The sequence below is a fragment of the Amaranthus tricolor genome, chromosome 8 (assembly GCF_026212465.1).
Source record: "Amaranthus tricolor cultivar Red isolate AtriRed21 chromosome 8, ASM2621246v1, whole genome shotgun sequence".
Taxonomy (NCBI): domain Eukaryota; kingdom Viridiplantae; phylum Streptophyta; class Magnoliopsida; order Caryophyllales; family Amaranthaceae; genus Amaranthus; species Amaranthus tricolor.
Genome location: NC_080054.1, coordinates 14,980,385 through 14,995,107, shown reverse-complemented (window position 1 = coordinate 14,995,107; position 14,723 = coordinate 14,980,385). Strand labels below are relative to the sequence as shown.

The 14,723-nt window shown below is 37.0% G+C and overlaps 4 protein-coding genes across 4 annotated transcripts; 3 read left to right on the top strand and 1 right to left on the bottom strand.

Moving 5' to 3' along the window:
* Window positions 1-552: 552 nt before the first annotated feature.
* LOC130821574 (uncharacterized) lies at window positions 553-900 on the top strand. Its single transcript, XM_057687364.1, has one exon. It carries the CDS (start codon window positions 553-555, stop codon window positions 898-900), a length of 348 nt encoding a protein of 115 aa, XP_057543347.1.
* A 120-nt stretch (window positions 901-1,020) lies between these two features.
* Window positions 1,021-1,918, top strand: LOC130821573 (serine/threonine-protein phosphatase 7 long form homolog). The gene is made up of 3 exons (XM_057687363.1): window positions 1,021-1,107; window positions 1,184-1,673; window positions 1,755-1,918. Exons 1-3 carry the CDS (start codon window positions 1,021-1,023, stop codon window positions 1,916-1,918), a joined length of 741 nt encoding a protein of 246 aa, XP_057543346.1.
* Window positions 1,919-2,346: 428 nt separating this feature from the next.
* Window positions 2,347-3,001, top strand: LOC130820514 (uncharacterized). The gene is made up of 2 exons (XM_057685921.1): window positions 2,347-2,620; window positions 2,700-3,001. Exons 1-2 carry the CDS (start codon window positions 2,359-2,361, stop codon window positions 2,870-2,872), a joined length of 435 nt encoding a protein of 144 aa, XP_057541904.1. The 5' UTR covers window positions 2,347-2,358; the 3' UTR covers window positions 2,873-3,001.
* A 10,447-nt stretch (window positions 3,002-13,448) lies between these two features.
* Window positions 13,449-14,723, bottom strand: LOC130821572 (uncharacterized). Its single transcript, XM_057687362.1, has 2 exons — window positions 14,702-14,723; window positions 13,449-13,921 (listed from the first exon to the last, which is right to left on the bottom strand). Exons 1-2 carry the CDS (start codon window positions 14,721-14,723, stop codon window positions 13,449-13,451), a joined length of 495 nt encoding a protein of 164 aa, XP_057543345.1.

Genomic DNA, 14,723 nt, shown 5'->3' with positions numbered 1-14,723 from the left:
GGAAACAAATGCATTTATGAATATAACTCCTTCTGCTCCTTCTCATACGCCCTTCCCTACCCAAGAAACCCAAAATCCCTTTATGCCATCTTCCTCTTATCCTTCTAATGAACCCAATCAACTTCAATTTCAAGTGACAAATGATGATACTTGTAACTTAGAAGATACAAATGAGTTGGTGATATGTCTAAATGGTCAATATGTCACGATGGAGGGTATAGGTACGGTGTTACTAATACGAACTTGGCCGAAGTATTCAATAACGTGATGAAGGGTGTGCGTTTCTTGCCGATAACCATTCTTGTGGAGTTTACCTTCTATCGTGTTAATGATTATTTTGTAAAAAGACGCGAGAATGCAAACGCGTGGTTAATTGGGGGAAACAAGTACACTTCACACGCCACTAGAATTATCACCCGTAACACCGAGAAGGCAAACTACCATGAGATCATCGCATTTGACTACAGACGAGGCCTTTTCCAAGTTAAGACTAGGCGTGGTAATAGAGGATCGGCCAAGGGTGGAAAAATACAAAGTGTGGATATGAGCGAGATGAAATGCACTTGTAACAAACCGTCCATATTTCACTTACCTTGTTCTCATGTTCTTGCCGTATGCATTAAACGACACTTATCCTATGAGCGATTTGTGGACTCCTGCTACAAGACCCAGAGCTATGTTAACACGTATGAATGCATATTCTTGCCGTTAATTGATAAGAGGGCATGGCCTCAATACATCGGTGTTGAGGTGTTACACGATCCAGATCACATTCGTGGATTAGGAAGACCTAAGTCCAGGAGGATCGCGAACGAGATGGACGAAGGATCGCGAAGACGCAACGCTTGTCGACGGTGTGGTATTGACGGTCATAATACTAGAACTTGCACGTCAAGGTAAATAGTATATATATTTGAGTATATAAAGTAAGGATTATATAACAAACAAATAAACATTTTCAGTACTTCTTAATTAATTGTAGACTACATAAGGCTTACTTATTATTTAATTGCAGGAGAGATGGATCCAGCAGCTCCAGGCCCTCTGGACCCTAGTGTCCTTACGATGCAGGCGAGTCACAGGAGCAGTGTGCTATGGGATGTACAGGTCATTGAGCTTACCCCTTTTGAAATTATTACTTCATAATACTTTAAATTGAAGCTAACGTAATATTTTGATTTAGGTGTCCGATACGGAAACCATATACACCAGGCATCCCGATTCAGCTCCATGGGCGATTGACGCACGGATCGTCCCGTACCTTCAGCTTGCGAGATTGCATGACTTCCACCTGATCGCGTACGGGAGAGTCGATCGGGCGCTACTCACGGCTTTAGTCGAGCGGTGGCGCCAGGAGACTCATACCTTCCACCTACCTATAGGTGAGGCTACCGTCACGTTACTTGACGTAGCTGTTCTTACACGGCTTCCCATCGAGGGACATTCCGTGTGCATCGATGCACGCCAGTTCGAAAGCTGGCAAGACAAAGTCCAAAGAGTATTAGGAGTGCGACCTCCGGCTGAGGTAACCAAAGGGAGTAGCCTGCGTGTAACATGGCTTGCACAAAACTTCTCACAACTCCCTGAAGGTGCTGATGACGCCACCGTTGAGAGATACGCTAGGGCGTATCTCCTTTATCTGATTGGTGATGTCTTGTTCTCCGACAAGACTGGCAACCGAGTACAACTATTGTACTTGACGTTGCTTGATGCGCCATGGGAGGTCATCTCCGGGTACAGCTGGGGTTCGGCAGCCCTAGCGTATCTGTACAGGAGACTTTGTGAAGCTTCACAGAAGAATGTGAAGGAGATCGCTGGTCCCCTGATTATTCTACAGGTAATAATAAGTTATAATGCTTATTCTACAGGTAATAATATTGTTGTACCTCTTTTACTTACTTATAATGGTAATTCTTAGCTTTGGGCATGGGAGCATGTTCTCATTGGTCAACCGATGAGGAGTGTGGGTCGTGGTGCATTTGCGCCACCACTGCTTCCTCCCCCGCATGTGCCATATGGATCGCGATGGTCCTTTGAAAGACGATCAAGGACCCACACTGGATCGGGCGTGGGGTTCTACCGCGATCAGCTCGATCTATTACGTGCTGACCAGGTAACAACTTCACCACAACTTGTTTTATAAGTATCAAATTGAGTAATTTATTAATCGAATTTTCACGTTTAGTTTCTATGGGACCCTTATCCCGCTGAGGCATACGCTGCATTGCCTCAGCACTCGGGCATATTGTCAGGGGCGTGGAGAGCATCTGTACCTCTGATCTGCTTCGACATGGTCAAAGTGCATCTCCCTGAGCGCGTACTGCGCCAATTTGGGATGGTACAGGGCATCCCGCCTCCATGCGACATAGAAGCGGAGCTCCACCACTCTCGCAAGGGTCGGGATCCCAAGAACTGGCTAGAGGTCAACTGGTGGCATGTCGCTCGTTGGGAGCACAGGCTAGATCTGCTTGCCCAAGGTGCGCCGATCGAGGCTGCAGGCGCACCTACTACGGCGGATTACATGCCGTGGTTGCTCTCCATTACTCGCCGATGGATGACACCACGAGGTATCTTGGCGGCATCCCAGTACAATCCCGCAGCACCGACGATGACACACTTTGTTAGTATTCTTCAACTTTAATTATTATCCTTACAACTTACACTTTAAACATTTCATTAATAATTAAGTCTTACTGCAGGCACAGGGCATTGCATCAGTCATCGGCTCCTCCCAAGAGGAGCCCGTACGGGAGATTGCCCAAGGCATACTCCAAGGCACGTAGTTTCAACACTTCATTCCGAAAGTAACTGCGCCCCACACCACTACGTACGCGTACGAGTCATCTGCTCATCAACCCGACGTTCATCTTGAGGAGGTTGACTTAACGTGTCCGGACTACGGTGTCGGGTCCTCACAGGGTGCCACATCATCAAACTATCAATCCCCTCCCCTACCCGAGCGTCATGCGACTGCATCTTACTATCGTAGGAGGCGTCGTAAACCGTCACAGGTACAGGAGGAGGATTAGCATTCCAATAGTTTTGTAATTATTGAACATTTGTACATACTCATTTGTAACTGTTGGTCTTTTGTGTGTAAATTGTAACATATATGTACATGTATATATTTTTACCGTAGTATCACACGTTTATTATGAGTGAATTGATGTTAACTACTCAAACTTTTGGGCGTTGAATCATTCCGCGAACAATGCAGCATAAATTTAATCAAAAACATACAATCATATTCAAATAAGGATGTTGCTATTCAACATTCAACACAATTTCAAGCTAGTTCAACAAATCCAAATCCAATTACATACTTCATGCATTAAGTTAAACTACCGTCGCTAACTAAGAAGGCTTAGTTAACTTTCTCATAATTCTTTCAGTCTCTTCTTTCCTAAGTGCCATATCATCCATTTGTCTCTTTAGATTAAATACCTCATCTTTAAGCTCTTGTTTTTCCTTCTCAAGCCTTATTATTAAGTCTCTCTGCCATTTTGTACCCTCCGGAGCAATCCAGCGAAAGTATGTGCATCCTAATCCGTCAGCCAAGTAGAAAGGGCAAGCAACAAATTCACGCCCTGGATCGAAGTCGCTCCAATCAGTATTAATCTCAACTTCATAACCACAATCACAAAGCTCTTCAATACAATGCTCCTTTGACATCTACATAATACATATAATATATTAACGTTAGTGAAGTTTCAAAAATAATGTTTACATTTACAATAATAAAACTAACAAAATACCTTATGTTAACTTTAACAATTGATGGAAAAGAATAAGAATGATGTAGAATGGATAAAATGAAGTATAAGAAATGATGGACCTATTTATACAACAACATTACAACGGCTATTTTCACATTCTAACGGCTATTTTTCTAATTAACAACGGCTAGTTTAGTTTTTAAATTTAAAAAAAAAAAAAAAAAAAAAAAAACGTATAAGTCGCTGTTACTAACAGCGACTTTCAACTTTTTATTTTTTTTTTTTTTTTGCCTTAAGTCGCTGTTACTAACAGCGACTTACCCGAGGCTAGGCTTGGACGTACGGAAGCTTATTTTGGGACATAAGTTTATCCCAATCTTATACTTGGAATTAAAATGCTAAATAATCTTATTTATTTCAATCTTTCTAATTTTTAGGCCCCAAGTTTAATTACGGACTCTGGTTTGAAAATTTGAAAAAAATAAGATTATTTAACAACTTAATTCTAAAAATAAGCTTTGTGAAAACTTATTTCCCAAAATAAGCGTCCGTACATTCAAGCCTAGCCTCGGAAAGAGTCGCTGTTAGTAACAGCGAAAGTGAAAAAAAAAAAAATTAAAAGCCCAAAGTCGCTGTTAGTAGATTAAATTTTCAATTGAGATGTTCCATAAAAGTTTTATTTTTTCATTTTTGTTGGTTGACGCATTTCATTATACTTCCTAATTTAATATTTTTTGTTGTAGGTTAGGTCAACAATTCTTCGAAGAAGAATGGAATACAGAAGGCAATAAATGTTGAGTGGTTAGCTGATGGAAGACTTATATATGATCTTTTAAATTTAAGTGTGTTTGGTTGAGAGTTTTGTAAGGGTGATAATTGATAAGAAAATGTTTTGCAACACTTTCAGTATTGATATGCTATTTATTGATGCATACAATTAATAATTTATAAAAGTTAGGAAATCTACTATTCTAAAATTCTTGTAAATGTCCCATGCCCCATTATAAAAGGATGCAAAGAACAGACTATATGGGGAATTATAGTTGGAATATATACAAAGTTTGTTGAGTATTGGCTTAGAGAAGAAGGAAAACGTTGTCGTTTTTATTTTGGAGCATCTTGCGTGTTGAAATCATGCAAGTCTTATGTGAGATTTTAGGTTGAATATTTAGAATATTTAGACTATCACAAATTCTTGTATGAGGCGTGTATGAGACAGTCTCACCGTGATACTTGTCTCATATTTGGGTTAAATAGCTTAATAATAGAAACTTTTAGCTTATGAGCTTCTTCTTTTGAGGCCGTCTAACCGTGAGACCATCTTATACAAGACGGGCTGTTAGATTATGCATGAATAATTGCAAAGGTATGTGATGGTTTGGTCCTCACCCTCGCCCTCGTTACTATAGGACGAGTTATGCAAACATCAACTTAGACTTTTGATTGAGATATCAATGAATGTTGGTAGGTTAGTTGATCGAGCTTGATATATAATACTCCCTCCTATTCAGGTGAGATGTCCCATTTGACTTTTCACGGATTTTAAGAAAAGTCAAAATGGGACCCTAAGAGAGGAGAGAGAGTAGTATTATGGGTTTTTAATTGTAAAGATTAAGGAATTAATGATTCCCACCAAATTAAAAGCTGATTTTTTTGGCACCAAAAGTTTGAAATTTTTTTGCGCCACAATTACATCGATAATTTAATTAAGTCCTAAATTACATAATTAAGTCCTAAATTACATAATTAAGTCCTAAATTGCGCCACAATTACGTTTACAATAATTTTTGGAAATTACATAAGTTTGTCAAGAGTACTAAAAATTAAAAACATCAATTACGGTATCTCCGAGAGCCTTCTCAATTCTTCAACAGTTTCGGTGTAGTTGCAGTCGTTACTGATCATGTGAGTGCGAATTTTTTTGCGATCATTGACTTCAGATTTTCCAAATTACCCAAAAAATGCATTAATAATTTCTTAAATAGCCTCCAATTTATAAACAACCAATTTTTCAAAATGGAAAATATCATCACAGTACCCACATTATTTTGAAACTCAAAATGAAAATGTCCAAAAAGAAGGAATTGAATACATATTCAGAAACTGCCGCCAACAATTGAAGAAAATTCCCAAAGCACACAGCCAAAATTTCAGAAAACAGAAGCAGATGGCGCCAAAAATGAAATGTGCAACAAGAAGAAAAAATCAATCATAACATTACAAAACAGAAAGCATAAATAGACAATGACAAAGCTCATTTATTACACAATCAACTAAAACACGATAAGGAAGAAGGTGAAGCTTTCAATGGAAGATTAAGAGAAACGGCAGAATATCAAATGGGGAATGGGTAGGGTTTTCAGAGAAGAACAAGAAGAACGATAAGGAAAAAGGTGAAGGTTTCAATGGAGGATTAAGAAAAACGGCAGAATATCAAATGGGGAATGGGTAGGGACGTAGGGTTTTAGGATTATAAAGGGAGGGAGTGTAAATGGGTGGGATTAATTAAGATTTTATTATGTTGATTAATTATAAGGGAGGGAAAATTAGTAAGGGTAATAAAGGGTATAATTGAAAATAGGATAAAGTACTAAGGGTATAATAGTCAAAAATCCATGCCAAAAATAGAAATGGGACATTTAAGCTGACTTGACCATAAAAGGAAATGGGACAGTTCAGCTGAATAGGAGGGAGTATGATAAGTAAAAGTTTCATTTTAGTTTCATTGTTGCATCTAATTTGGAGTTTCTCATAAATTAAGGCATTTGCTTCTGAATTACAAGGAAAAGCTTCAGGAGTGCCCCCACTAATTTGTTTCTGGTCAATCTCATAAACGTCAAGTGTTTGATAATCCTGCTTTTCATGTAAGGTTATTGAGTTACTTATCTCATTATTTATGTAAAGATAGTCCAAGCCTTTAGTTTTTATCATCTATCACTTATGATTTAGTATGAGATAGGATAGTTTAATCCAATTTGGCTAGCGTATATATTGTGGGAAATACTTCACATATGAAAAAGATTTCATATTACTAAAATAGTGAATTATAAATTGACATATAGTGTTTGGTGGATAATCTTCCCACTGCCATATAATTTGAGAAAAAAGTAAACCACATCAAAAGTGTATACAAGTTAATGCTCTTTACTCGTGGGTTTATGGCCTTAGCCCATGAGTGCTCCATGTGTGTCCACACAAGTGAACCCATGATATGATTATATGACGAATTATCACGCCTCAACATGGTATTAGAACAATTAGTCTCTTTTTAGCTCCTTAATCTTAGGTTATTCTGTTATTTGTATTGTGTTATAAATATATATAGGGGCTGATACTCTACATCAAGAATTGAAACTCTTTGTTGAATCATAGTCGATGGTTTCTGATCAACTGAAAACAAAAATATAGGTCTTCCATAAAAAAACAATGTGCGGGTTCGAAAGAAAAATGTTCCCCTAATTAAAACCATGGGTTCATCACATGTGAAGGGAAGTGTTGGAAAACAACTTACATGTGATCCTACATCGAACAATATAGAGTAGTTAACTAACGTATATGCTTGATGAGCTAATAAACAAATTACCAATACGATGGATCTCATCAAACTTGTGTGTAGTTAATTCCCCTCTTGTGAGGGACTTGTTTTATATAAGCCCAATGATAAATTTATCATGGTATCATGGCCAACAACTTCGCTCAATTGGGAAAATATCTCAGTCTTCCATAATAAAACTACATGCGGGTTCAAAAAGAATGACGTTCCCGCCAAATTAAAAAGTTGGGTTCACATGTCAAGTGGAGTGTTGGAAAAATAACTCACATGTGATTCTAAATCGAAGAAATAAAGAGAGGTTGGCTAACATATTAAACCAAATCAAACATCGAGCCGGGCCGAGTGGAAAAAACGGCCCATTGATGCGGGCTGGGCCGAAGTGCGGGCCTAAAAGTTCCTGCCCAAACCCGTAATATGCGGGCTTGCGGGCTTTTTTGCGGTATATTTTATACATAATTAAAAACACAAATTACAAAAAATTGAAATAAACAAATACAATTGTTACATATTATACATAATTTAAAACACAAATTACAAATAATTGAAATAAACAAATACAATTGTTACATATTATACATAATGTAAAAAAAATTCAAAATGCAAATCATGAATAAGCTCCTTTTTGGGCCGTCCCACGGGCCAAATGCCAGTCCCAAAAAAATTCGGGCCACTTATTTTCTGCCCAAACCCGCCCATCGGGCCATATTTTGGTACCCAAACCCTCACTTTTTTGGGCCGGGCCGGCTGGCCGGGCTGCCTAATATAAGCTAGATGGGTTATTCTTCTTATTACTATTAGTTTTAGGATGGAAGTTCATCGTGCTTGTGTGCAGTTAAGGATGGTCATGGGTCCAAGGCCTTGTTGGACCCGCCCATTTTTAAGGGTCTGGGTCTTATTTTTTAAGACCCATCGGATCCGGGTTGGATCTGGATCCAAAATATATTTGACGAGTCTCAAGGTGCAGACCCGAACCCGGACCTAGACCCGGACCCTAAACCCGCCCCTCAAACCCGGACTCGGACCCTATGCAATTAAAAAAAAATTTTATTTTTTAGTAATTATTTTGTATTTGAATTTCATGGACTCGAATAAAAAAAATCACAAATGGTTCAATTTTGACAATCAAAGAGACTTTGTTTAAAACCCATTAAGGACCCATTAAAGACCCTAGACCCCTCAAATCCAGAGGATTTGGGTCTGGGTTTGAAAATTTTGGACCCTTTGGGTCCGGATCTGAGTCTGAATCTATAAAAAATAAAAGGATTCGGGTCCAGACCCGTCCCATGACCATCTTTATGTGCAGTTAACTCATTTCTTATGCTGGTTTTATTGTGTATAAGCTCAATGAAAAATTTATCACGTATGCCATCGTGGAAAAACTTTAGACTTCTTGAAAACAGAACTGGAGGAACTAAAGGTCATTAAAGATGTCAAAACAAGAATACAAGTTACAGAAGAGCAAGGTCAAGGCAGATGAATAAGTCACCAAATTTGGCTTTGATGAGTGAATGCGTAAAAGATTGAGGTGAACTGATTTTACAACTACAACAAGGTCAAGCAGTAGATGGAGGAGAATGGAAAGATGAGCTTGTGGCTGAAAAATCTACACTAACAATACTAATACATAGAAGAAAAGCTCTCTTGGTGTTTAACTTAGCCCCCTTACAATGAATTAGCCATCTCTACAAGTGTTGCGGTTGTTAAGTGATTCTACGTCATAAGCCTTTTGTATAGAAGGCATACAGTCTTTTAGAATTCAGACCTAACTGAACAATAAACATAGAAATCAATAGACATAAAGCCCCCCTTCAATGCCCAAAGCATAAACAAACTAACCATTGGAGAATCCTCGGCTAGCTGCTTAAACGAGTCTCTTACTATCTCGCAACTCTGTCTATGAGAAGCTACTGCTTGTTGTCAATTGTGTGTTCATACGAGCATTGTCCTTGCTCAAACGAGCATAGTGTTAAGCAACCGTTTGTTTGTTGTTTCTTCGTTGCCTTGTTTGAGCAACCTTCATACCATGTCTTGCCTCGTTCAAGGTATAGTTTAACACCCTTTGTAGAGCCTCTTTTTTCCTTGACTAAAGCCTCCTTGTTTTGCCCAAAGCACCCCATACGCTACGTTCAACGCACTCCACTCCATCGCACCCTCATCGTTGCTTACAACATGGCGTGCCTTGTCTTGAGTCATCGAATCCAACATGAGTATGTCATTTAGCTTACTCAAGGATTGCAGATTTTTCTCAGACTCATATCTCTAAGTCTTGATTTCAGATTCAAGATCATAATTTTTATTCGAAAGTTCAATAAGTTGTTTCATTTAACTGATGTTCTTCTTTTAAGACCTTGACATTCTCTTCAAATTTTATTTTTATAGCCATAAACTTATCATTTTTTATAAGGTCTTAACAACCTTCGACATAGTGACGTATCCTATCTTCTAATATTTTCTTTTCGTCTTTTAAAATTTGTTCAATTTGAAACATGTGGAAAAGAGCTTTAACCAATTTATCTTTAGAGCAAGAGTTAAGAAAATCTAGTACCTCTTTAGATTTGTCTTCCTGTTCGTCCTCTTTATCACTATAGGCCATAAGACACAAATGAGCTTGTACGTCTTCATTTTTCAATTGACTAGACCCCTCAGAGTTACTCCATTTAGCTAAAATTGCTTGTTTCCTTTTGTTCTTATTGTGATATTCCTTTTTCTTTTTAGGACATTCTTTAACAAGATGTTTTGTAGATCCCCACTCAAACAAGCAAGTTTCTTAGATTTAGAATTGGAATTGGAAGAGGACTTAACTTTATAATCGTTTCTTGATTTAAATCTTTTAAATCCTTTTTGCATCTTCATTATGCCGTCTACACCTCTTGTAATTAGAGCAAAGGGATCTTCCTCATCATCACATTCTTCGGTTTCACTTGAGGATTTTTCACGTTTCATTATCTTTAGTGCAAGGTATTTCATGGATGAAATAACGTCAACTTTCACCATCATGAAGGGTGAGTTCATGAGTAGTGCATTTTCCAAGAAGATCATCAAGTGGTAACATTCTCAAATCTTCGGCTTCTTCTATGCCTGTGACTTTTGGACCCTATTTTGATCATGGAAGACATCTCAAAACCTTCTGGACCTTTCTGCATTAGAAAAAGTTTTGCCAAGAGAGTTCAAACTATTAGTAATTAATGTAAAACTAGTAAACATTTCATTAATATTCGCATCCTTTTTCATCTTGAACATTTCATATTAATGTATGAGGATGTTGATCTTTCTCTCCTTAACTTGGCTTGTTCCTTCATATGTCACGACCAATTTGTCCCATAGTTCCTTGGCACTTGTGCATGATGAAATCCTAATGAACCCGGTACCATTTGGAGCACAACAAAACTGATTCATGGATCTATAGTTCTTCGACGTAGATTCCAAATCATCAATGTTTTCAACATCATTTCCTTGCGTAACCTCTTTCATTAGTTCCTTAGGTCCTTTAGTAATGATGTCCCATAACTCCATTTCTTGATCTATATTACGAACATCTTCATCAATGTTTTTCAATGTGAAAAATTTGTTCCACAAAACAAGGGAGGCCTAAAGCACGAACGACCTTGAGGTTTAATCTTTACATGTGAAACTTAGCTCTGATACCAATTGAAGGTTCATTAGGAGATCAAAAACTCTATATGGGGGTGAATAGAGAGTATTGTTGTTTAAAATTTGTTGTACAGTTAACTCAAGAGCATGTAAAACCTTTAAAGTAGTTTTTTGGAAACTGTTCTTAGGTTAAATAACAAATCTAAAACTTAAGTGCGGAAATAAACTTAGCCAAAACAAGTGATTTGTTATTGAGGTTCAGCTATTAATAAATTACTCCTCGTCTATGGGTTCCTTTCCAACCTTTAGGATTCAACCTCTTTTATTAATAGAACCTAGATCTTCTTAATAGAACATAGATCTAAGAAGATCTCTCTATCTTCTCTCACCACGTTCTTCTCCTTGAAAAACAATCTACAAGTTCCCTTTAATAAAAGACTTAAACCTAATCTCATAAATGAGAAAACAAACGAATACTTTTAAAAGTATTCTAGGACTTGAGGCATAAAATGAAATTACATATCTAATTCTCTTGAACACTATGACCTTTTACAATAGTGAGAGATAGACAACTAATACAGAACAAAATTTACTACTCTTTTGGAATTCTGTGTCAAAGCCTTAGACTGCAACATGTTAAATGCTCCCCTAGACTTCTTGACCAACGCGTTAAGCTATTTTTAGCTTTTTCAAGACTTAGACAATCCTGTTAAGTTAGTTTTAAAAATAACAATAACCAAGTCATATTACAATTATTCAGTTTGACTCAATTTAGATTAAACCGACTTTTGACTTTAAAGACATTTTTAAATCAAAGACTTTAGAACTTTTAAAAATCTATTTTTTCCTATAATGTAGGAACACTTGACAACACATTCGTAATCTTAGCAAAAATCGATTTCACATTATTAGGAAGGTCTATATTTAGCACAAATAGTCTCATAAACGAATTAATTTACTTATTATAATTTAGCATATAATCCAATTTAATTTAAGATTAAAACCATATAGTCTAAACATGAATAATGCTTAGTCTAATTTATTTATTTCATAAAACACAAGACTTAAGTAATTTTTAGACTAAACATGTTTTGTTGAATACATCATTTAAAACACTTTATTACTAAATATGATTTGTATTTATTAATCAATTATATAATTATTTAATTTATTAATTAATAATTAATTTAAGAGAAAATTACTAAAAACTAACTATTCTATAGCAACCTCTGCAAAAAACTACCTATTCTAATTTTTTTTGCAAAAAACTACCTTGAATGACATAAACGTTTGCAAAAGACTATCTTGATGGAATCCGTTAGTTGACCATTAGTTCTATGGTTGACTTTACACGTGAATTGCACGTGACTTCATTTAAAGCTTTGAAAGTGTTCTGTTGGCGTCATACACGATTTTCCCCAAGTATTTCTTCTTTTCCCTTGAAATCATAAGAGCCCTAATTCTTCCCCCTTCCCTTTCAATCCCTAAGAACCCTAATTATTCCCCAAATTAACTATGGCTTCTCACTCCAAAATCTCGAAGTTCGACAGATGTGCTTGTAGATTTCCTTTTGCATAGAGAATTTCGTGGACTAAGAAAAATCCTGAAAGACTGTTTAACACTTGCAAATTTTTCGAACCTAATATGAATTGGAGGGGATGCAACAAGTTCAAGTGGATTGATGAACCTGAAATGGTTGATTGGCAAAGAAAAGTGACGAACACACTTATTGAGGAGAAGCGACATTTATCAACAGAAATAAAGATATTGACTTCAAGGGTTTTTGCTTGGAACATGAGAAGGAACAAGCAATTTCAAAACTTAAAAGGATAAAGAAGAAATTGATGAATGAGCGAAAGCATGGAAAAGAGATATCAAGCTTTTTATTAGGTTTTTTATTTGGTTTTTCTTGGTGTTGATTGTACTAATGAAGGTTATGTAACCTGCAAACAATATACCAACATAGGTGTTACGTAATAGTGAACAGAGATTGTAATTGTTGTGTGAAAGCATTTGTAAACATGATTATGATGAATGAAGAGGCTGATTTTCTTCATAACTTTGTTGCTAATTATCTAATATCAATAGATGTTCATTACATACAATGCATAAACTAACCATAGTAGTTCCATAACCTAGCATAAACAATCTAAAGTAGTTCAAAAAAGTTGTTCCATAACCTAACCATAGTACTTCAAACATAAAAAGTTACAAATTCTTCATTACATACATTGCAACTACATTTTTTCTACTTTGATTTTGTGAACTTGAAGATGCTTGGGTTGAAATCACCCTTGGGGTTGCACCTTTTGCTCCTTTTTTGTTGCATCCATACGCCCAATATTTCTTTCTACCTCCCTTTGATTGAAATGAGGTGGAAGCAGTGTTTGCAGGGGCAACAGAGCTTGCAGTAGGTGTTGGCACCATTGGTGATGAGCTTTGAGTTACAGAAGGGTTGTGCTTGTCGTTGTAGGAGGGGATGTTAATGTTGGCACCATTGGTGTGGTTAATGATGAGGACACTGAAACGTTTTTAGGCCTTCCTCCCTTTGATTTATCCATGGTGGAAAGGGGTTTGGGAGGGTTTTTTCACTTCGTTTTGTTATGTCCTAGTGTGCCACAATTGCCACACCTCTCTTGCTTATACTTCCTCACCATAGAGCCTTGTTTTTTCCCACCCTTAGCTTCATTAACCTCCAACCTCTTCTTCCTCTTATTAGGCCTACCAGACATTTTTCTAAAGGGAGGTGGTAATGGTTTAGGGTTTGTGGAGGTAGGCCAAATTTTATGCCCTGGCATTCCAAGGAACCTAGGTCCGTATGTCTTGGCATATGTCTTAACATGGTAAGCCTCATGGACAAAATCTGTGTAGTCCAATTTTCTATGCACAATGCAAGCAATAGCATGCTTGCAAGGGATTCCAATCAGGGTCCGCCTACCACAATGACAAGTCTTATTTGTCAAGCTCACAACATAAGACTCCTCTCCATCATCAACCTCAAACTCAAAGACATCAACAAGGATAACCCTAACACCATGACATGACTTTGATAACCAGGTTTCTAGCACGTCGTTAATACTAAGAACCAAGTTATACAAACAATATTTATAATCACCCTGATACTACTACAACTAGTGTAATGGTAAGTCGGGGGTCAAACCACAAGGACAAGGGATGCTAGACTAAAGACTTAGTATGGGAAGGTTATATGGAAGGTTGTTTAGTGGGTGAACTTAACTAATAACAAGAATAAAAAACGAAACTCAACAATGAAAGACAAGCGTGGAGTAGGCTATGTCCACCCTAGGATGGTTTATTGAAAATAAAGATAAGCTAGGTCAAGGGAGTTCGAACGATAATCAATCAAGACACTCTAGATATCGAGAGGAAGTTGGTGCCTTATAAGCCACACGAACGACCTATAGGAGTGGAAGGACAAGATTCGAATCGAATATCTATCAACAACCATCATCAACCTCAACCCTAATCCTAAACATTAAAGACAAGACCAAACCTAGGGTTTCTCTAACCTAAAACCCCTAAAGAAACTACTCTAACATACTAGAGATAAAAGCAATAAACAAAGAAAGCATTAGAGAAATTGAAGAACATGAAAGCATTAAATCTAGACTAAGAAAGCATTAAAGGAAAGAAATAGAAGAAGGCAATAGGAGAAAGCAATAAAGACATCAAAGCATCAAAGAAATAAACTTACATAAATAAAGTGACATAAAAGTAGATAGAAGCATAAATGAAGAACAATAAATCTACACTAGGGAAAAAAGAAAAGAAGAGCAATGAAAGAATGATGTTCTAGAGTGAGGCACAAAGGCACTCATACTAGGCATCCCCTTAGCATCCAT